The 21,346-nt window shown below is 36.9% G+C and overlaps 2 protein-coding genes across 9 annotated transcripts in view; both read right to left on the bottom strand.

Annotated features, from left to right (window-relative positions):
* Nucleotides 1-946: 946 nt before the first annotated feature.
* Nucleotides 947-17,733, bottom strand: LOC113661881. Of its 3 annotated transcripts, XM_027176389.2 has the most exons (6): nucleotides 17,578-17,708; nucleotides 16,478-16,626; nucleotides 12,534-12,633; nucleotides 10,143-10,304; nucleotides 9,256-9,387; nucleotides 947-1,177 (listed from the first exon to the last, which is right to left on the bottom strand). In XM_027176389.2, exons 2-6 carry the CDS (start codon nucleotides 16,580-16,582, stop codon nucleotides 1,044-1,046), a joined length of 633 nt encoding a protein of 210 aa, XP_027032190.2. In that variant the 5' UTR covers nucleotides 16,583-16,626; nucleotides 17,578-17,708; the 3' UTR covers nucleotides 947-1,043. The 3 variants fall into 3 exon arrangements, with proteins under 3 accessions (XP_027032190.2, XP_027032200.2, XP_027032211.2); XM_027176399.2 differs by lacking the exon at nucleotides 16,478-16,626 and having other exon boundaries at nucleotides 17,578-17,733; XM_027176410.2 differs by lacking the exon at nucleotides 17,578-17,708 and having other exon boundaries at nucleotides 16,429-16,540.
* A 1,345-nt stretch (nucleotides 17,734-19,078) lies between these two features.
* Nucleotides 19,079-21,346, bottom strand: part of prkag2a (protein kinase, AMP-activated, gamma 2 non-catalytic subunit a) — an 84,280-nt gene continuing 82,012 nt past the window's right edge. For 5 of the 6 annotated variants that reach the window (XM_027173473.2, XM_027173481.2, XM_027173497.2 and 2 more), the window contains one exon: nucleotides 19,079-20,369. Coding sequence is in view for 2 of the 6 variants with exons in the window: in XM_027173481.2 (XP_027029282.1) it covers nucleotides 20,335-20,369 (35 nt within the window). In the remaining 4 variants the exon portion in view is untranslated. The remainder of the gene's footprint in view (nucleotides 20,370-21,346) is intronic. The other variant, XR_003444751.2, reaches the window with a different exon arrangement.

The following is a 21,346-nucleotide window of genomic DNA, read 5'->3' as shown; positions in this document are numbered from 1 at the left end:
TCTCTCTTTCTCACACACACTCTCTCTCACACACTCCCTCTCTTTCTCTCTCTCACTCTCTCTCACTCACACTCTCTCTCTATATCTCTATGTGTGCGCGTGTGTATGTGTGTGTGCGTGTGTAATTGGAGACGCTGTGAACGCGCAGGCTCCTGAGGGCCGGCACTTCCTCTACGTCACCCATTCATCTTTCGCAGTGGTTACTAGCTGCAGCCAAATCCCTAAATGCCCCGTACTCCTTAAAATGCACTAGAAATAGTTTGAAATGCTGACATTTTGCAACTTTACATACCACACAACATATTGTGATTTAGACCTCATAGAACAATGGTTTACAATTTGCATAGCTTGACCCACTGGTGGACATGACAGTAGGGCTGTTTGTTTTGGTGTTGTTGGTTTTTTTCTATTTATAACCTAGTGTTTATAGTCACGTTTTAATGTGCGGTGCCCAAATTTGAATCTCATAGCCCTGAGTAGTTTAACTTGCAAATAGAGCAGACTTAACATATTGTGCACACTGAAATACTGCTCCCTTAGTTCTACATACTGTAAAGAAGAATAAAAAGGCTTATAAGAGGAATTCAATAAAGTATGAATGTATCCTAAGAACATTGACTCAACTACTAATAGTTGAACTAAAAATCAATGCAATGAAATTTATTTAACATAACATGTAAAATATCCCTCATGACCTGGATCATATATGTGATACACCCTAATAACACACAGTCACACTCCCTAGATAATGGTCCAGCTATTTGTACAGTTATAAACAACAAAGCCTTTCAAACAGCAAAAGGTCATGAATGTGCTATCTAAATTATTCAATAAGTACATTTACCATGCTGACCTAATGCTAAAGTGGACAAATCTTTACAGATATTTTAATTTTAACTGACAGACGGTTTGTGTATTTTCAGAAAATAAAACGCACACACACACATTCCATTCAGTTTTTATTTTTGACATATAGATATATATTGTGTGACTATATATTGAAGCTGTTAAGATTTCAACCTCAGGTTAATGAGAGTGGGATTCTACTTCCACTGTTTCTTCTCATAATCCCAGTTGACAGAGAAACCATGTACAGGGTTAACCCTCATGTCGATCATACGTTGGGTTTGTTTCTCCACCCATTCTGGAGAAAGAGTGTGTGGCACATCACCATACACTGCAGAACACACAAAAATGCAGAAGTGAGCAAAATACAGAAGTGAAGGAGGTGAGTTATATAAGGACAAATACAGAATGTACTGTTAAAGGAAAATCATGAATGACAGCGAGGTGTGATGTTACTGTAATGTTACCTGTTACTATTCCCACCCCTAATGTTGTGGTGGAATTGTTTTCTTGTTATATCGCAGTTATGTGCTAACAATTACTTGTTTTTACAAGAACTAAACATACATCTCAAAACATTTATAGTTCTGTTTAATATTGTGGACCACCCACAAGCTAGTTCCTGTTATAACTTTATAACCGCTATAAACATTCATTCCCTCAACACCAACAAACCGCCCCTAGAAAAAAGTAATACTACATGGTGCTGGTTTTCAACCAGCCAATACACAGCAAAGAGGAGGGCGTGTAAGCTCCACCCATTGTTAACAGGTAGTGTAGATAGTAGCCATGGCAACAGTGGACTTCTCTTTGTCGTTGTAAATTATTTTAAAAGTGTTGAATCCGTAATTGTTCTTTAGTGACTTTTCCATGCAGGAAGGCCAGATGGTTTGATCTTTATTCACACAGACCCTCTTGTTATGATTGCCCCAACCCACTTTACAATTGTCTTACGATCTGGAATGTTTCCGGGACGCCCCACATTGAATTGTCTATGGAAAAGGCGCTAAAGAGCAGTTACTAATTCACTCATTTATAAATAATTTTTAATGACAAACACCCGATGCTCATCGATGAGTCCACGGTGCCTGTTAACAGGAGGAGCTTTGACACCCTTCTCGTTGCTGACTGGTCAATAACATTCTCCTTTCGCATATTACTGTACATTAAAAAAATACAAAGCTCTTCTGCCTTTCAGACTTGTTGAAAAACCTATGGGTTATGGATTTACTCTACCTCTTGACAGTCACAATGCACCGACACTTACATTTTTTAATGTAAGTTGTTAGCATAAACATAGCAGCATAACGACCATAAGAGTTGCTGTTAGGAAATTAATCCACATCATCTGACCAATCCGAATTAAGCATTCAACAGCACTGTGGGATAAAACGTCTCATTTTCAACAAAACGAAACCTACAAAGGTATGAATATGAAACACTGAGAGAAATAGTACTGCTGAATCCTTAAATCTAAATGTGCTGATTAATTTTCTATAACTGCACCTCTGACAGTACTGCCAGCTGTAATTCAAGTTTTATTTCGAGTGGGTTTGTTCTAATACATTATCGTTTCTATAGTAACAGCTCATTCACAGGGACTTGTACGTGATCCAAGGCTCATAAAAAGAAGATTAGAAAATATGTTACTTAACAAAGAAAAGCTTGGAATAGTTTGAATAGTGGAATGAGCTTTAAAGCTTTCTGTAAGGAGGTGTATATTAAACATTCATGGAAGGTGGCAAGATGTTGATCGCAGGAAAGCTTTTAAGACAGATCACTGCGTTATCTTTCATTGCAGTATTTATTATGCAGCGAGTAAACAGTCAGTTCTTGAAGTTGGCGTGAATTAAGGAGGACAAATGAGCATGCATAATGATCTGAGGCCAAATTGTGACAGCTAGATTACTGGGTCAGAGCATTTCCGAAACAGGTCTTATAGGGGTTTCCTGGTATGTAGTGGTTAGTATCTGTTAAAAGCGGGCCAAGGAAAGACACACAGTGAACCGGTGACAGAGCCATAGGCACCCAAGGCTCAGCAATACGTAGGTATGAAGGTTAGCCCATCTGTTTTAATCTCACAGAAGCGCTACAGTAGCACGTTGCATTACCATGCCCATGCTAACTGTTGTCTAGATACCACAGCACACCTTCAGAGGTCTTGTGGGGTCCATGATTTGATGGGTCAGAGTTATTTGGCACAAGGGGAACTTAAACATTATAAAGCAGGTGTTTTTTTGTTATGGCTAACTTGTCTAGTGGACATTACAGGACATTAAATGTAACTATAAATGGTTAACAAGCATAACATTTCATTCATCAATTTAAAAAAGGGCAATTAGTGGCAAATTGATGTAGTATATGAGGAATACATCCTGCATCTCATAAGGTATGATTTATTTTATTTTAATTGTTTTTTGTTGTTGTTGTTTGTTTATAAACAACATAATGAACTTCAGGGAATGAACTTCAGGGAAGTAAATAGTTTTTATCGCATCACACCACTTCTGCATGAATTCATTCTTATAATAGCATGCCCCATCGTGTTTTATTTCTTAGAATAAAATGGAAAAGTAAATATAACTGTCAAAGCAAGCAGCAGAAAACAACCACAGACAAAATAAGATTCAATGATAATTACAGTTTCACTATAAGAGTTTGTAATTAACATGGAAGTCTTCACTACATGACAGTTTTGTTGGGGGTTTTTTGATAGACAGAAGGCCTTTATATTCTGACAGGTTGGATCAGTGAAAAAGAAAAAAAATAGATGTGTTCAGCATCTGATAAAGACAAATCTGCATAGCACTGTAATTAGGAAATTAAATTTGATCACTTTTACTCACAAGTCATTTCTCTCATAGTCTTGGTGAAATACTGGCTAGTTTGTCTAGGACTGATTGTTACAGCTTTCCATAGAATATTTGGCTATAAAAAGTGTAAGTTGCATTTACATTAAAATATATCTTCTGCTTTTAAAATGTCTTCTGTATTCTCATTATATACAGTGTGCTTAGTTAATAAGCAGCACCTCAATCTCATTGTTATTCTCTTTTTAATTAAGGAAACCCCAATGGTAAATTATAAAGTAAATTTCCAATTTAAAACAAGTGGCATTCATTAAGCATGCTATTGTGTGCCACATGGCACTAAAATGTTAATTAAGGTGAGCTCACTTAATATGCTAATCATTGTGACATTGTGCAGACAAGACGGTCACAAAGAACAGCTTATCGAGCTCTGAATTGAATTAATAGCTCTGTGGAGGTTATATATATGTTATATAGGTATTTAATATTGAAAAAAAATTAATCTGGTTCCAGTTCATACATATTCAAAAGTGTGGGTCTCAAACTGATTGCACCTTCCATAGCTGTTACAAACTCAACGCCAGTGGAAAAGTGCGGTAGGTGCAGACAAAACCTCCACCAAGCAAAAAACATCAGTTATAGTGTTTCAGCAATCAAACTTGGGCAAACAGTCAAATGTATCTGTAGACAGATTTCAGCAAGTTTGTCTGGATTGGTGACATGAAGGACACTTTGTATGGAACCGATGGTTGAGTCTGTGGTTGTAGTTTGTTTGACTGATGTGGGTGTGTCGTGATAAGGACAGGAATCATTAAAGATTAAATGAAATGCCCTTTTCAAGTGCTTTCTGAAATGAACAAAGATAACTTATTGAGGAAAAAACCTATTGAGTAGTCGACTGCATTCAGGAACCAGGTGATGTCTCCTGAATGAAAGAAGGAAAACAAAGCACCATCATATTTAGGTGTTCACTGAAAGTATGTGTTGGATTGGAAAGGGTTCTTAAACTTCATAAAAGGGTTCAACTTTGACTCCTGTCTGATAGGAAGACACTCAGTTGCAGGGTTTCACATAGTTTTCAGAGGGAAAAACGGACTTATTATTCAATATTAAACCTTTCAGTGGTATGCGTGCAATGACATTTCCAGCATTATATTTTTCCGTTTAAAATTCCATTCTTCAAGGTCCAGGTGGATATAGAGATGTCAGGAACCCAGGATATGAGGCAGAAATACACCCTAATTGAGATGCCAGTACATTGCAAGGCACTATATATACACACCCACATATACAGTTGGTAATTAATGCTGCATTTGAGGGTAAAATTCTTCTTCTAATTCCCCACTTAAAACCGGTAAAAGCCACTGAAACCACCCACTCAACTTGCAATTTCAACTCAACTTGGTATTCTTCACAAATACCAGTTCTTTCTCTGTGTACAGATCAACATTGCCATGAACACTGTGAACACTGTAAAGTCCCCTTCTCTATATGTGAATTAGTTTATAGGAGCATTAACTTTAGAGTACTTAATATACAGACCCAGCAATTGTTTGATCTATAACATTGGCCAAACTAAATACTATTTTGAGAAGCAAATCAGGAGTTCAAATTACTTTAGCCTATTTGCGTGGTGCTAAGCTACTTAGAGGCATCGATGTTTTGTTTTGTCGTGCAATTGTGGGAAAAACACATTATAACAACTTGCATATTACCACTTAACAAAGCATAACAAATGCAGCATTAAAGTGGATAAGCTGCATACTGACAGGATTTTGGGAGGAGAAAGACAACCGGATAACCTGTTAAAGCTGTTAAAGACCTGTGAAATCTACATGGACACAAAGTGAAAATATGAAACTCCGTACAGACAAAAAACAGAGGACTGAAGCCTGAAGTAGTAAGACAGCAAAGCTTCCCATTGCATTGCATTTGAAAAATAATAAAGAATAAAGTAAATTAGTACATTTAAAAAAATGTATTCGCAAAAATAATTATTTAGATTTTTATGTTTTAAAAATGCATGTTAAAATAAAGGGGCACATGAAAAACACTAAGTTTTTCTGTCTCAAAATAAATCTATGTTTTGGTTTAAAATGCTGTTTTTCATACTTGGCCCACACAGTATTTGGAATATTATAAAAACCGTTTTGGATATAAAGGAGGTCAGGATGCCAGTAGTAACAAATTAGTAACATCATCTAAAAAGGAAATAAAATGAGGAATAAAAGAAACAGTTAACTGTGTGAAATCCCCTAAATACCCCACCACACACATACACACCACAGCACATATATCACACATCATCTCTGTCAGCAAAACAAAGATAAAGAGCTATTAATTTGTCCTGACAGATGCTGCACCTGATGAAGTATCTAATCCATCTTATCTTCTGACTAGAAAACAGGAATGGAATAAACAAATGAGGAAGAGTGCAGCCAAAGGGGAGAACACAACATCTGCTACAGTACCACGTTATAAAATCTACACACACATACACACATACACACACACACACACACATAAATACAGAGAATGCTATGTAAAACTGAAACTTGATCCACATACTTTTATCACTAAGTCATGTATTATTTTGAGCCGATCGGAACCCTTTTTTCACCACTTCTTTCATCTGTGCCCAAACCTTCATGGCTGTGTGTCTAAGTCAACACCAGACGAGTGCTTAATGCCTAATGAGGTGCATTCCCTCGCTTTTCAAGTTCCAACATGAAGAAGACAGCGTGGGAAATACCCCATTCCTAACTGACTTTTGGACTGAAAAACCTATCCATAATGCTCTTCTACTTAGCCATTTTCTTACTTTGTGCTCCCTCTCTCTCGCTCTCTCTCTCTCTCTCTCTCTACCTCTCTTTCTCTACCTCTCTAGGGGTGAATAGCAGTGCCACAGTCTGTGTCTGTATAGTGTTCCATATATCCCTGTCTGTATAACCTGTATTCAGATATAACCCTGACATGACATAAACCAGAAAGGTTATCTTTCTTTATTTATTTTGATTTTAAAGCTGCCCTGAGAAACCTCCTGGGACATAAATAAATGTAGGAATGCCACCACTGTCAGATTATGAAGTTTGGTTTTAACAGATCATCCACCTCATCTATATCACTTGAAGTCATAATTATTCTCAAAAGAGGTGTTTTTTTTATATACCGCTCACAAAGTCACACATGTCTTTACAGTTTCTGTCCAGGATATTGGATAAAGAATTGACTTGTTTCTATTTCTCATGATCTAAACAATCCTATAGCCTCATTAAAACCAGCACAACCATGGTCAGGCAGTTTATGTTAATTAGCATGGTCTTTATTTCTGCCATAAGCTCCAATGGACTTAAGCTCCTGTGCCTGTTTGAAATAAAAATCTCTCACCACCATTTTTTGTTGTGTCCCAGTCCTGACGTACTTTGAGTATCAGTTCGTTCAGTATAATGTACACGTATTCAGTTACAACCCTACTCTCTATGCTCCTGTTCTTTTCCACTGCAGTGTACTTTTCTGTCCTGACTTCCTTCCTCAAACAGCCTAGGCTTCTGAGACAGGAGGTGGGAGATACAAGTCTCAGCTGCATCCGACGGCGGTTCTAAATCACATGCACACACGATTTCTTTCTTACTCCCAGCACATACTCAAAAGCCTTTTGCACCGATGTTCTCATTATCAACTGCTCACTATCAATTGCACACAAGATAGCCTTGGAAAGAGTAGAGGTGTGAGTTCAGGGTTCTGGGGATTTTCTTAAACGAAGTCTGAGTTCAAATACCTAAATCTTTAGCTCTCTTAGTCCCTTTCTGTTTCTGAAAGCAATAGCCAGCAACCCAGCACTGTCCAATTACTGAGTCTGAGCACAATGGACTGGCTGCCAGAAACAGAGACTCTACTGCAGGTGAATAAGCTTACATGATTCCACCCTTTCCAACCTCTTTCACAGTTTGCTTGCTATATTAGCTGGAAAAGGTTATATATATATATATATATATATATATATATATATATATATATATATATATATATATATATATATATATATGGAAAAAAAAATTAAGGTGATTAAATCCAGGAAGTATATTTCAGTAATAATAGTGGATGTAGTTTTAGAAAAAGTATACAGAAAGTTTACGGAGAAACAGGACCTTTCAGAGAAAAATACTTCATTGTCTTTGCAAGGAAACTGATTTCGAGGATGTAGGATATGAAACAAGACCATCTATGAGACCAAGTACAGATTTAGTAATGAATAAACTACAACTTCCAGGAAATTTCAGGAATATCAGCTGCTTAACAAAGTAGGTCAGGGTACAACAAAAACGGGAAGGTGGCATCAGTAAGGCAACGGAAAAATGAAAAAACATACCTCTATTTTATGACTGATCTACAAATAGAAAGAATTCCAGGAACTTTTCAAAGGCAATAATTTGAAATGATTTGACCAATAATCCGAGAGCAGCTTTTCTTCTAAAAAGCAAAATCCTATGACCTTTTATTGGAATGGTTTAATTTACAGTTTAATAATAGTCACATTTAAGGGATTTACAGTTTACTCCAGAATTAGTCACCATTCATAAAGGAAAAAAGATTATAATAGTTAAAGAGGCAACAATTTCTCTATGTATCATATTTTGGAGATTTGCCTAAGATGGTAGCATTTGGAGGTCCTTAAGTCTCCAAATCTACAGTTAGACACCAACTTCATTCCAACAAATCACTTAAACAGTGTTCCAGAGGAAAGGTTTGTGTGCCTGGAGTTCAGTAGCTAATGTTAGATGAGAGAAAGCTATAATTTTTTGTGGAATGTCTGTTTATGTTCTTTTTGGCTTAAAAATATATATCTGATTTTACACAATATAAACTTACATTTTTTTCAGCTTTACTCATTCTTATGGGTTAAGAATTTATCAATTAGATCAACAAAATTTCTATTTTCCTGTAAAGCTGCATTCTGACCATGTGCATTGTTAAAACAGCAATAAAAACCAAATTCAATTGTACATATTAATCTGAATATGAAACTTTTTTCTTAGATATTATTATTGTTTGTCCCGCTCCTCCCATAATTGGGTGGACTTTCTCTGGGTACTTTAGTTTCCTCCCCCGGTCCATTGACATTCACTGTAGGCTGAAGGGCATCCCTAAATTGTTTGTAGTGTGTGAATAGGTGTGTGAGTGTATGTGTTTGTGCCCTGTGAAAGGCTGGTATCATCTCAAGTGTGTAAGCTGCCTTGTGGCCTGAGTCTCCTAAAATAGGCTCCAGGTTTCCTGAGACACACTAGAATAAGTGGTGTAGAAAATAGATTGGTGGATATATTATTATTTATATCTATTTTTTTTTTTTTTTTTACATTTTTTATGTTTTTTTTTTTGTCCTTTTCATTCACAATATTTAGAAGAGTCTCCATCAAAAACCAATTCTACCACAAGCTCATGAGGTCTGGGACTAAAAATACCATGCGCCCCTCATCACCAAGTGCTATCTTTTTCTGTATTATTTATACACTATTATTTCATCTTTACAAGTTCAAATGGAGTCTGGTGTCATTGATCTACATGAAAAGCAAATTAGGTGAGGAGGATGTATGATACCCACCATACATACGCTGCCACAACACCACCAGGCCTGTAAAGCCGAGGAAAAAGAAGATCCCTCCCAGCACTGTCTTCCACTCACTAGAGCCCTGCCTCATCTCTGCAAAGCTCAGCTCATGTGTGAGTCTATAGACTGTTCAAAAAAAAAAGAAAACTGTACATCAATTATATGTTCAGTTTAAACAACAAATGGAAAAATCATGCAAGAAAATAAATTTTACTCACATACAGCATATTGTATGCTAAACAAAATGTAAACAGCTATTATAAGGAGAGTTATGGGTTGCTAGCAGGCATGTGAGCAACACTGGCACATGGTGGTTATTGTACTGCAACACAACTACAACTGTTTGGTGGTTTCTTTTATCTGATCACATTCACCTTTGATGGACATTTTTATGAATATGTTTTATTTCTGTGCATTAAATGTAATTAAAGAAACTAAAGTGTAAAGGTTATTTATTGGTACCGACATCTAGATGTGTCACCGACTTGCTACTCAATAAATAATATGCTAGTTTAATAACTATTTTGTTATTAGTGTTTAAAATTCTGTCATTCATTAAAAAAGCTAAAGTATAGGATGCTTAAAACAGCACACATGACTAGAGTCGGAAATGTTTTTATGATTTTAGGTGTTTTTTTTTCTTATTCCTCGTACAATAACATACGTACAATAAGAGAGTGATTTACAGTACTACAAAACTTTATTTAGATATGAGGGCTTAAAACATTAAAGCTGCATCTTATTATCTTGTAATGGTTCAGGTTCTACTGTGAAGCTAAGAGATAAAGTATGTAGCAAAGCAAAATAAATCTACATCATAAACAAACAGTCTGATTTTAATGGATTTTGATCACAGGCAAACTAAGACGGGTCATATTTACGTGCTAGTTTCTCCTCCTTGGTGAGATTCGTCCATGACTCTTTTTCTTTCTCCTTCAGCTTCTTCTGCTCAGGAGTGAGATTTCTGACAAATGGAATATCAGGCAGTGGTGTATCCAGACGATTATTGTACTGAGGAACACTGCAGTCAATCACATCCACACCTAAGAGTAAGGAGTCACACGGACAGTAACTCATCAGCAGGCCGATCATGTAAATCAAACATGAATAGCAAAAATCTGTCCCTTACTGGGGAAAATGTGGAAGTCTAGAATTCCCTGGTTTACATTGTAATGTTCCTTAAATCACAGATTAATGAGGTAACATTATTTTAATAAAGGTGAGGCCACGAATTAATATATTTAGCCATGAAATAATTCATGACCACTACAGTATTAAAAAACGAGTCACAGTGAAATCAACTCAATTAGACCAGAGGAACATAAACATTCAGATGATTGATATTATTATTTTAAATGAACATTTACAGTATTTCCAGCATTTATTATTTCATAATAAATAAGCAATACTTAGATTATTTTCCAAATATTTTCCAAACAGTGTTTTATTCTTCTTGAATCACAATAATTTGCCAAATGAGATTATATCACCTCAAAGGTATTAGCTTACAAAATACAAAAATAACGCACATTTTTTTATGCATCTTGGCATGCAATCCATAAATCTTTCACATTGCTGCTGGGTGATGTTATGCATCTCCCTGTATAACAATTCAAGCAGCTCTTTCTTTGATGGCTTGTGACCATTCATCTTCATTTCGATCACATTCACACATGGGGGAAGTTGTGGCCTAATGGTTAGAGAGTCTGACTCCTAACCCTAAGGTTGTGGGTTCGAGTCTCGGGCTGAGTAAGGCACCAAACCCCCCCAACTGCTCCCCGGGCGCTGCAACATAAAATGGCTGTTCACAGTGTGTGTGTGTGTGTGTGTGTGTGTGTGTGTGTGTGTGTGTGTGTGTGTGTGTGTGTGTGTGTGTGTGTGTGTGTGTGTGTGTTCACTGCTGTGTGTGCACTTTGGATGGGTTAAACGCAGAGAACAAATTCTGAGTATGGGTCACCATACTTAGCTGTATGTCTCGTCACGTCACTTTCACATTCCAGAGTTTTTCAGTGAGGTTCCAGTCTGGACAGGAGAGTCCTGATGTGGTGGTCCCCCATCCACACCTTGATTGACCTGGCTGAGTGGCATGGAGCATTTTTGTTGGAAAATCCACTGCTCACAACACCTCACAACTCTCTTTCAGGACAACTTTGTACACGGTGAGTTGTTTTCGCCCTCTGGTGGTCTGTAGCTTTGTTGTCTCCAATATCTCCAGCTTGAAGATGTTCTTATGAACCACTGTCTTTAAAATTTTAAGGATGGAAGCAACCTGATGCTCCCTTTATCCCTCTGCCTGTAAAGCCAGGCGTGAACAATACTGTACCTCAATCAAAACCTTTCCTTTCGACTCCAAGACTTTACTTCATTTAGCAGAACGAGGTGTGGCTGTGTTGGAATTTAACAGACACTGGAAGGGAATGGCTGCCATACATGTAGAGATGCTGATTTAATAACAATCTGGAGCAGTCACTTAATTTTTCCAAAGCTGTACATTATGAACATGGGAAAATCAAACAAGTGAATACAAAGAGGGTTAACCCTGTGAGCCGAACATTAAATCAAAGGCTGAGTGATGACTGGAACAAATAGATACATAGCATACACTGTTCGGAGTACTTATAAACAGTGGGACTGTGCTGTGAAGGTGACCGAGTCCAGGTTTGTGTAAGCAGTAGTCTGGTGAGTGTGAGCATGAGATATTCTGGGTGTTATAGTCCTCAGAGGCCTTATTTGTAGGCCACACTGGATTCTGGAACGTGTAGTAGACCGCGATTCCAGCACTGATATGAAAATACTGTCTACTACCTTCAAAGGTAACAGTGAAATGCAATCAAACTTCTAGCTTCAACTTTACATACTGTATACAGACCGTCATGTAAACAGACTTCAGCTGAGTTTTCATAAATAAATACTGTACAACAAATTAATATGTAGCTAACCATTTTTATACATTTTACATGTTTAACACTAATAATAAATATAGACACATAAGACGACAAAAAAATATAAAGCCTTTGGAAAAGGCTGCATTTAATTGTGTTTTGTAATAAACACGAATGCCGTTTTTTTAAGGATACTGAAATATTTGTACTAGTATCAGAAGTGTGCATATATGCTGTGGGAAGATGTTAAAGGTGATGGAAGTGATCTGCTGAGACAGGTTTTACAATGAACCCTGAGAGCTCAGTAAAAATAGAGAAAAGATTTCTGAAGACCTTATGCATTGAAACACATATAAAGAGGTGTGTATATAAAATATGAATGACTCTCACTGTGGCCGTGTGAAGCCAGAGCTCTGGTCGAAGTGGACAGGCTCCTCCAGAACCCGGTCTCAGCCCGCAAACCACGAAGCAGCACACGGGAGGAGAGCATCTAGAGCACATTGTCAGAGTTTTGTTTAAGGAACAGACAATTCACATTAAATTGGATACACCATGAATCAACAGAAGAGACTAAATATTATATTTTAGTACTTTATACTCTTTTATAGTGTCACGTAAGCAAACCACAGAGGTAGGATTCAAGTGCAAGATGATTTAGTGAACAACATGAAATACACATGTTAATAAGTGATGGAAAAACTGAAAACACAATCTAGTGCCTACAGTCAAATAAAGCACATTTGAAACACAGTCAAAATAGCAATATGCAAAAATAAATAAATAAATAAATAAAATCAGGAAATGCAAAAATACAAGAGCACAGAGAAACACGGGTATCAGAAAAGTCCAAAACGTAATCCAAGAGTCAGGGATTGTTGACATATCGAGTACTGTTATTGAAGATGTTATAAAATCAAATTTCTTTTCAGAACTGTATGGTATTTTGATCAAAATCCTGCCATTCGGGGTCTTCCAAAAGAGGATGGTTTATTCTCGTGTATTATATAAATTCAGTACACACAGACTGAAGTTTAAGTCTTTGGTACTTTTAATTGTGATGATTTTAGCTCACAAAAACCCACCAATTCACTATCTCAAAAAAATTGAATATGGTGACATGCCAATCAGCTAATCAACTCAAGTCAAGGCATCAAGAGCCACCACACACAGTCGTGTCAAGGAATTTGGATACAGTTGTCGTATTCCTCTTTTTAAGGAGAAGAAGAACTAGACTGTTGCTCAGTGGTCCAAAGTCCTGTTTTCAGATGAGAGCAAGTTTTGTATTTCATTTGGAAACCAAGGTCTGGAGGAAGTGTGGAGAAAGTGTGCTCATAGCCCAAGTTGCATGAAGTCCAGTGTTAAGTTTCCACAGTCTGTGATGATTTGTGATGATGGTGCTTTTTGAAAACCAAAGTAATTGCACCCGTTCACCAAGACATTTTAGAGCACTTCAGGCTTTCTTAAGCTGACCAGCTTTTTAAAGATGCTGATTTCATTTTCCAGCAGGATTCGGCACCTGCCCACACTGCCAAAAGCACAAAAGTATAAATGACCATTGTGTTGGTGTGCTTGACTGGCAATGAAATTCTCCATTCATAACTGTTTAGAAGAATTTGATTATATATATTAATGTAAGTAGTAGCAGTAGAAACCATATGGGTATCATTCAGCAGAAACAGCAACAGTATCAGTGAATACTTTTATTATTTATTGACTATCATCAGAAAATGTGAAAATTAATAAGGCTCAAAACCAGAATGAGTAAATATGAAGAAGAGGCTTGGTATATTAGACGTTTTAGGAGGTTTTCACACTGGCAGAGTACATTTTGCTTGAGGAACTGGTAACTGTTATTGTGTCACTGGAATTACATCACTGTACTGAACCTGAGACCACCTGTAGGAAGTAGTGCGAGTTCGCTGCACTGAAACTCAACTCATACTCGGGTTCGCACGTGTACCATGAGTGTCAGGGGGCCAATGTGGAACAAAGAAGAGGTCTGTATAACCTTAGAGAACATGAATCAAGGAAAAAGCAATTCAATGATATATGGAATATACATTCATTCATTTTCTAACGCTTATCTGAACTTCTCGGGTCACGGGGAGCCTGTGCCTATCTCAGACGTCATCGGGCATCAAGGAAGGATACACTCTGGACGGAGTGCAAGCCCATCACAGGGCACACACACACTCTCATTCACTCACACACTTACACACTTACACGCTACGGACAATTTTCCAGAGATGCCAATCAACCTACCATGCATGTCTTTGGACCGGGGGAGGAAATTGGAGTACCCGGAGGAAACCCCCAAGGCACGGAGAGAACATGCAAACTCCACACACACAAGGCGGAGGCTGGAATCGAACCCCCAACCCTGGAGGTGTGAGGCGAACTTGCTAACCACTAAGCCACTGTGCCCCCTTGATATATGGAATATAATAAATAAAAAAAGATGTAATGTAAAAGGAGTATTTTTACAGTGACGCGTGTAACTAGGCAACAATTTTGTCTTCTATTACATGACGTGTCCCAACACTTGTATATTCTTTTGTTACACACTCAAATGTATGTACATTTTCTTCACATGAAGAGTAGACACTTTTAATTCATTGTACGAGTAGGTGAATTGGGATGCAATATGGGAGTTGGAGTCCATGATGGACATGTTTGTAGTCGGAGGTGCATTCTGGGAAACGGAGTCGGATTCAGAATTCATTGTTGCCATGACAAGGATTTGTTTGTATTTTGGTATGTAGCCTAATTAGTTTCTTTGCAATCATTTTGCTTTTACCTACCAAAATATCTTAAATTATTTGTGTCACAAGTCAACATTTCATCTTAAAGTTACTGAAGATTACTGAGATACTTTTACACACCCCATATTATTATTATTTATTTTATTTTATTTTTAAATAAGGACAAAGGATAGATTGTGCAGCTGGTGTTAGGTTTCCATGGCGCAGTTTATTTTTAATATACACAATGCTGACCACATGTTTTACCCTGGAATGGGCACAGGTCTATAGCAAAATGATCCACTCATACAGTGTAGAAGTAACACAAGATTAAATTAAATAAAAAAGTAAGAACAAACACATACAATACTGAATGTTGCAAAAACTCCTAGTAATTAACTGACTTTTCTCAATTGTCACATTACTTTTCATGAATACCCCAATATCTTTTTCTTTATTTTGTAATGTTTTTTTTAATTGCAAACATAATAGAAGAACTAACATGATATTAAGATTGTTTTAGTTAATATTTAACATTTTAATAACCCCTTTTATTTTCATATTTTTTCTCTAAATAGTGTATAATGTACTTTTATCGAGTTTGCATATATCATGAGAATGTATTGTAAAAGAATAATGACGTGTGGTTATCAGTGTCATGATACAAATCTAAATGACATAGTAAATCTCTGTATATTATCTCTAGGAAATCTGAAAGTTCATTTCATTATCATCCAATGGAAAGAGCGCAATGTTGTGCAGGAACAAGCCAAGCTACTATGAAAGTAAATTATTTCCTGGCCCCAATGAACATTACACAGTATTATTGGCATAGGCTGCATCACAATCAGTTTCCTAGTTCAGGAGTCAGGGCACTGATGTTGTCTCAATCACAAAATCTTTCCAGTGCACTGGAATGATTAGTCCCTAAAAAAAAATCGCAAAATGCACTGCAAAATCCAGGGAATCAGTCACTAGAAATGACTTCATTTGACTGCTATAATACTAGTGCGCATTCCATTATTTCTGCACATGCAGTATTGTTGAACTACAGTTTTAACACCGGTCGGTGCTGTTTTTGTTTATTGTCTTTTGTGTATTGTTTTTTCTGTAATGTCTTGCATGTACTGTCTTTTGTCCTGCACTGTCTTTGTGTCTTTTTTGTCTTGTCTTGCACTGTTCGCACCAGGTTGCACAGATGCATTTTGTGTGTCTAGGACTAACTTAAGTCCTTATACAGTAGCTCTGTCTTTGTGTCATGTAGCACCAGGTCTCATTTCACTGTGTACTGCAACAGCTATATATGGTTAACATGACAATAAAAGCTTCTTGACTTGACTCCATATTTTTATGCATGAAAAAATAAAATGACTTTGTCTACAAATGGAAGTCTCTTATCATTGTTGTTCCTCTTAAAAGATTACTTATGTTGGTAATTTTTAACTTTATTTGATATATATATATATATGATTTGTTTGAGTCTAACTTATGTTTAATGATTAAAGGGTTTAATGATTAAAAAATCCACTAGCTAGCCTACAAACCTGTTTGAAGGTCCAGGACGGTACCTGTGGGTACCTGTACTGTATATACCTGTGGGTTTCTGGGATCTGGGATCTCCGATTTTTCTCCAACACACCAAAAATATGTCTGATGGGGGACTGTTGAGTGTGTGAATGAGTGTAGTGTAGTGAACATCACATCAAGGCCATGGCAATCAGCTGGTCAGCATAAAGTTGTCACTGAATATGAATGAGTGAATAAAGGAACGAATACATTTTTAATAACAGTTTAATAACCATATTTCTTGATTCAGAACTAAAATGGAATCTAAGCTACTAACACATCAGAAGAATTTAGGGGTTAAGATTTTACTGTAGTTCTTGTTTAAATAAATATTATATTCATTCATTACTGAAGGATTTTTAATGTTATTCTTATTCGTGCCACATTCCCTAAATTGCAGGTGCATCACATCACACTATGTAGTTTAATATTTACTGTTATACTTGTTGCCTTACTGGAAGGCCTGTCACTGGCTCAGTCACGTGCTCATAGACAGGAAAACGCCTTGCAGTTCAAACGCGAATCGACTCTTTATGAAGAACTATTTTCAACGAGTTAATTGAATCGATTCGCAGACATGATTCGAAGGTTAAACTACTAATTAAATTTCAATAATTAAAATGTAATTTCAGACAGACATAAATAAATGCCACTTTTACGCATAATGACCCCAAAACCGAAACGACTCTTTAAGGAGATTTAAAACCAAAGAGAATTAGATAAGGACAATTATTAATAGATGTGACACACCCAGCTTACTGCCTAGGAACCTAAATCATAAACTAGGTCATGCATTGAATATAACACGTATTTTACAACACATCTTTTTTTAATGTTAATCAAGATTATTTTGTGATTCAAACATGTTGCATCGATGATCATAGAACTTTCGGATGCCGTTTTAAATCGTCTGTTAGTAAAGCAGTTCAAAAAAAAGTGGGTGATGCATCAGGAAAACTAATACTAATAACATAAATAATCATAACATAAACAATCAGTCCTGCAGTTTTCCCCCTTGGGTTATAAATAAGAATAAAATGATATAATTACTCTTTATTGTGTGCTGGTATTCCATTAACTAGTATGCATTCAACGACAGGTTAGAGAGAATAGTGATTAATATTTACCTTTATTTGGGATGAACTTGTCTACGTGCTGTACTGTAAGTGCAGGCGCGCGTGCGTTTCTACTTAGAAGCGCCTGGAAAAATAAAGCAGGTGCAATCCGCTATAGGCTCGATCAGCCAATCAGAAGAGACGAAAATGCTGGCGCGCGCCCTGCTACACCAACTGCGCGCGCGCTTCCTCCTTCAGCTCAATGTCACAAGTCTGTGTGTGCGTGAGCTTTATCACGTATTCAATGACTTTCAGATAGAACCCAAAGATATAACATGTCTTTTAGGATTTATCACATTTTTTTAATCAATATATTTTAATGAATTCTGTTTAATTCCATGTGGCTACTTTTTTTGTTGTGGTTTTTTGTCCATTTTTGTTACCTTCATAATATTTAGTCCCCAGACACCTAGAACAAAAAATAATAAATCTCTAGGTACTGTTTAGAGTTTTGCAGCCTGAAATCATGCTGAGATTATGCTGCTGTTTAACAGAGCGAGCAAAGGTCATAGAAGTCAGGAGACATGCTTAGTACTGGATGGATATCTGCCAAAACCCCATTGTGGCTTGTGGCTCTAAAAATAACTTAAAGTTGTTCCCTATTTGTGTATCTTTTAGTTTGGATTCTATTTTGTGTTCCTGAACACAGTCCAATCTACTTTGGTGTCCTGGATTTAACATCTCAAGCTGCCAAACCGGTAGAATATTTTACTTTCCAACTTCCTTATTACACACCTAAAGTTATTATTGGCTTACTGTAGAGGTGATTTCTTTAAAATTGGTGCTTCCTTACTTTTTGTTTTTCATCTAGACTGTGTTCAAATGAAGAAAGCATTTGTTCATTCCAAGGAGTGTGGTGTTTCAGTAAGAAAGTGCGGCATTGGCTGTTTGGGAGTCATTGGGGTTAAACTGGCAGGTTTGCCGGAGTATTTTTGAGAAGTCGATCTCCTTTGTTGATAGCAAGTTCTCTTTTGTGCTGGCTTAGCATTCGCTTTATTTGACCTGGACACTTCCAAATGCTGATTGGTGCTTTCCCACAACTGCTTACGTCATCCACAGGTGATGGAGTCAGTTGGGCGACTGTTCCAAGGCAATAGAGGAAGCTGGTATCCAAATTATGTTAGCTTTCCAGTGAATTTTTAACATGCACTTCCCTGTAGATGGATCCTGGTTGCATTTAGCAGATTTTTACATTTTACATTTCTGGCATTTAAGGAAGGAATCCTTAAAGGATTTTTAAAGGAGCGTGTCCCTTTTAGGAATTTTCCATTGATTATATGTGGAATTTTAGACTGGACTCTTGTTTACATCAATATGGACTGCTTCAAAAATCACTGATTTCAAGAGTTCATTTTTGTTACCCTCATGTTCCTTAAGCCTGATGTGCCTTAAGCGTTAGCAGAAATTGAAGCAGAAATTGAAACTTTGCTGGTGAAACTATCCAGATATGCAGATTCCCCAATTATACATGCATCTCAAAACAAGTAATATGAAAAATCAAGCACACCTATCATTCAAAGGTTCAGTAGCATGATTTATTTCCAAACCGCAAAATGGAAAAATAAAATCAGCCCACAATGTTTAACCATTGTAGTATTATCTTCATGCCAGTGATGTACATTTTGTCAGTGGACATGATGTTTCATCAGTGACCTTTTCCATCAACACAGCCACATAATATAATGCAAAGGAAAATCTTTAATATTACAAACACACTGAATGCACAGAAAAATAGACCTTTCTCTGGCACTTTGTAGAGATCTCACAAGCTCTTTCTATGTACAGTACAACTGATAGGGAGTATGAGGGGTTTCATTGCATGCCACCGGTTTCCCTGTAGAGGAAAAAATAACTGCTTGTAGGCAGCGGCTGCATTTGAAATTGCACTCATAAGTCAGTACATTATTTTAATGCATAGGGGCTGAACGTATTTTTCCATCCCACTTGATGTTTAAAAAAATTAAAACAAATATTAAAGTACAAATAAATAAAATGTTTAATCTAAGTTTACAGCGTCATTCCAAAAACATCTTATTGAAATAAACTCTTTCAAAAGAAAAATAAAATAGATATATAAACTTAAATCTATTAAAATCACTGACAACATATTCCAAATATTTTGGTTTTACACTGACATTCATTTTGTTTCAGTTGAACATTCGCTGTTCCTTGGCCATCCATAATGGGCGACAACTGGTGGACAGAAGGCACCATTTAAAGAAAGATGGGAGATGATTGATAATAAAAGGGAGGATAAAAATAATACCGAACAAAAAAAATGTGCAAGTAAACTCAAAAGCCAAAGCTGTGCTATAAACAATGTGAAAATGAAATGGGGAAAAACATAATTATATTACTTATATATATTAAAGCCAGTACTAAATTGCTCGTCACTAAAAGGAATCCCCTCAGGATGATGATAATGGTACAGTCCAGTGAGTGTAATACAACGAACAGACACTAGATGGCGATGTTTCATATGTCGTAATGATGAGCGTGCAGTAAGAGCTTTAGACACCGAGCTCAGCAGAATCCGTTAGAAAGAGATTCTTGGTGTTCCACCTTGTCACCCCTGTAGCCCATCTATCCTTTCCAACATCAATCCATGTCCTCTCTTGGCCTTCAGCAGCATTCAGTTTCCACCCCTGTACCGTTTCCTTCTTCTGCCAGCCCTCAGTGGCTAATTGTTTCAGAACAAACTTCAGCTTCAAATCTACTTCCTGCTTCCTCTTCCAGCAGCATGACAGAATTTAGTAGTCCTGAAGTGCATTACTCAGCTACCTCACTCTCCTTCCTGGTCAGACCTAGACAGCAAAAAAAAAAAAAAAAGAGGATAGATTATCACAGCGTACCTATGCAGTGACTTACCGTTTGTAGCAAAAGACGGCTTGGATATCTGACATCCTTTCAGGACTCACTCACTAAGCTGTTGCAGGTGTGCAGCTTTTAAAGTTGGCATTTTATATTTTTGCAACTTCAGTCTTTTTTTATTGTTTCATTATTTATTTAAATTTTACAAGCTCCTAAAAAAATAAACATGATCTTTGTGGTCATCCTACACTGCCCTCCTTTTCGGTGGCTTTTAAACAAGAGGTATAGCGGTGCTCAACTGAGATTATAATCCAAAATTTCAGACACTGCCACACCTTTCTTGTTGTCCCTCGACACTGGTGACTACGGTACTAAATCTGGCACTAATGCTGGTGAACAAGTCACATGACAACCCACAAGCACAGAGTTCTCCTAAGCAGTTTTGGTCGATGACAGAATAATCACACCGTGTACACCAGGATTAAACTGGATGGCTAATTTCCAAAAGTTTACAGAAGCAGGGATTGGGAGAGAAATGACCCCATTTCAAGAGCATACAAGAGTAGGGGTGTAGCATCCAAACTGAACAATGATGAAAATCACGGTAGCAGAATAAGTCTGTAAATAGTTTTTGATTAAATAAACACAATCACCTGTATCAAGAATGACTGCTCAGCACTGCATGTGAACTTACCACTGTGTGGAGCTAAAGCAGAGGTTCCTAAAGAATGGAGATGAATTAGACTAATCACTGTTTGATTGGTGAAAGAGTTTTTACTGTGTTCATCCTTACGATGAATATATACGTATATAGTCATTTACAGACATGACTGTGCTGGGACAACGTCTTAAATAAAGCTGCTAAATTCTCTGACTAGTATCTGGAGCAACCTTGAACCGTTTAAGCATTTCATGTTAGGAATATGGCAATAAAGTGAAATTTCTGCTTGTCTCAGACATACCGTTTCAA

This window comes from Tachysurus fulvidraco, chromosome 25, assembly GCF_022655615.1.
Source record: "Tachysurus fulvidraco isolate hzauxx_2018 chromosome 25, HZAU_PFXX_2.0, whole genome shotgun sequence".
Lineage (NCBI taxonomy): Eukaryota > Metazoa > Chordata > Actinopteri > Siluriformes > Bagridae > Tachysurus > Tachysurus fulvidraco.
The sequence above is the reverse complement of the archived record's forward strand: the minus strand, read 5'-3'. Positions and strand labels throughout refer to the sequence as shown.

Coding starts and splice junctions, on each gene's coding strand:
- LOC113661881 (XM_027176389.2), bottom strand. CDS start 16,582: ATGTTCACTACACTACACTCATTCACACACTCAACAGTCCCCCATCAG. Junction 10,305..12,533: donor TCTGGCTTCACACGGCCACA/GTGAGAGTCATT, acceptor CCTTACTCTTAG/GTGTGGATGTGATTGACTGC. Junction 9,388..10,142: donor CAAGGAGGAGAAACTAGCAC/GTAAATATGACC, acceptor TTTTTTGAACAG/TCTATAGACTCACACATGAG.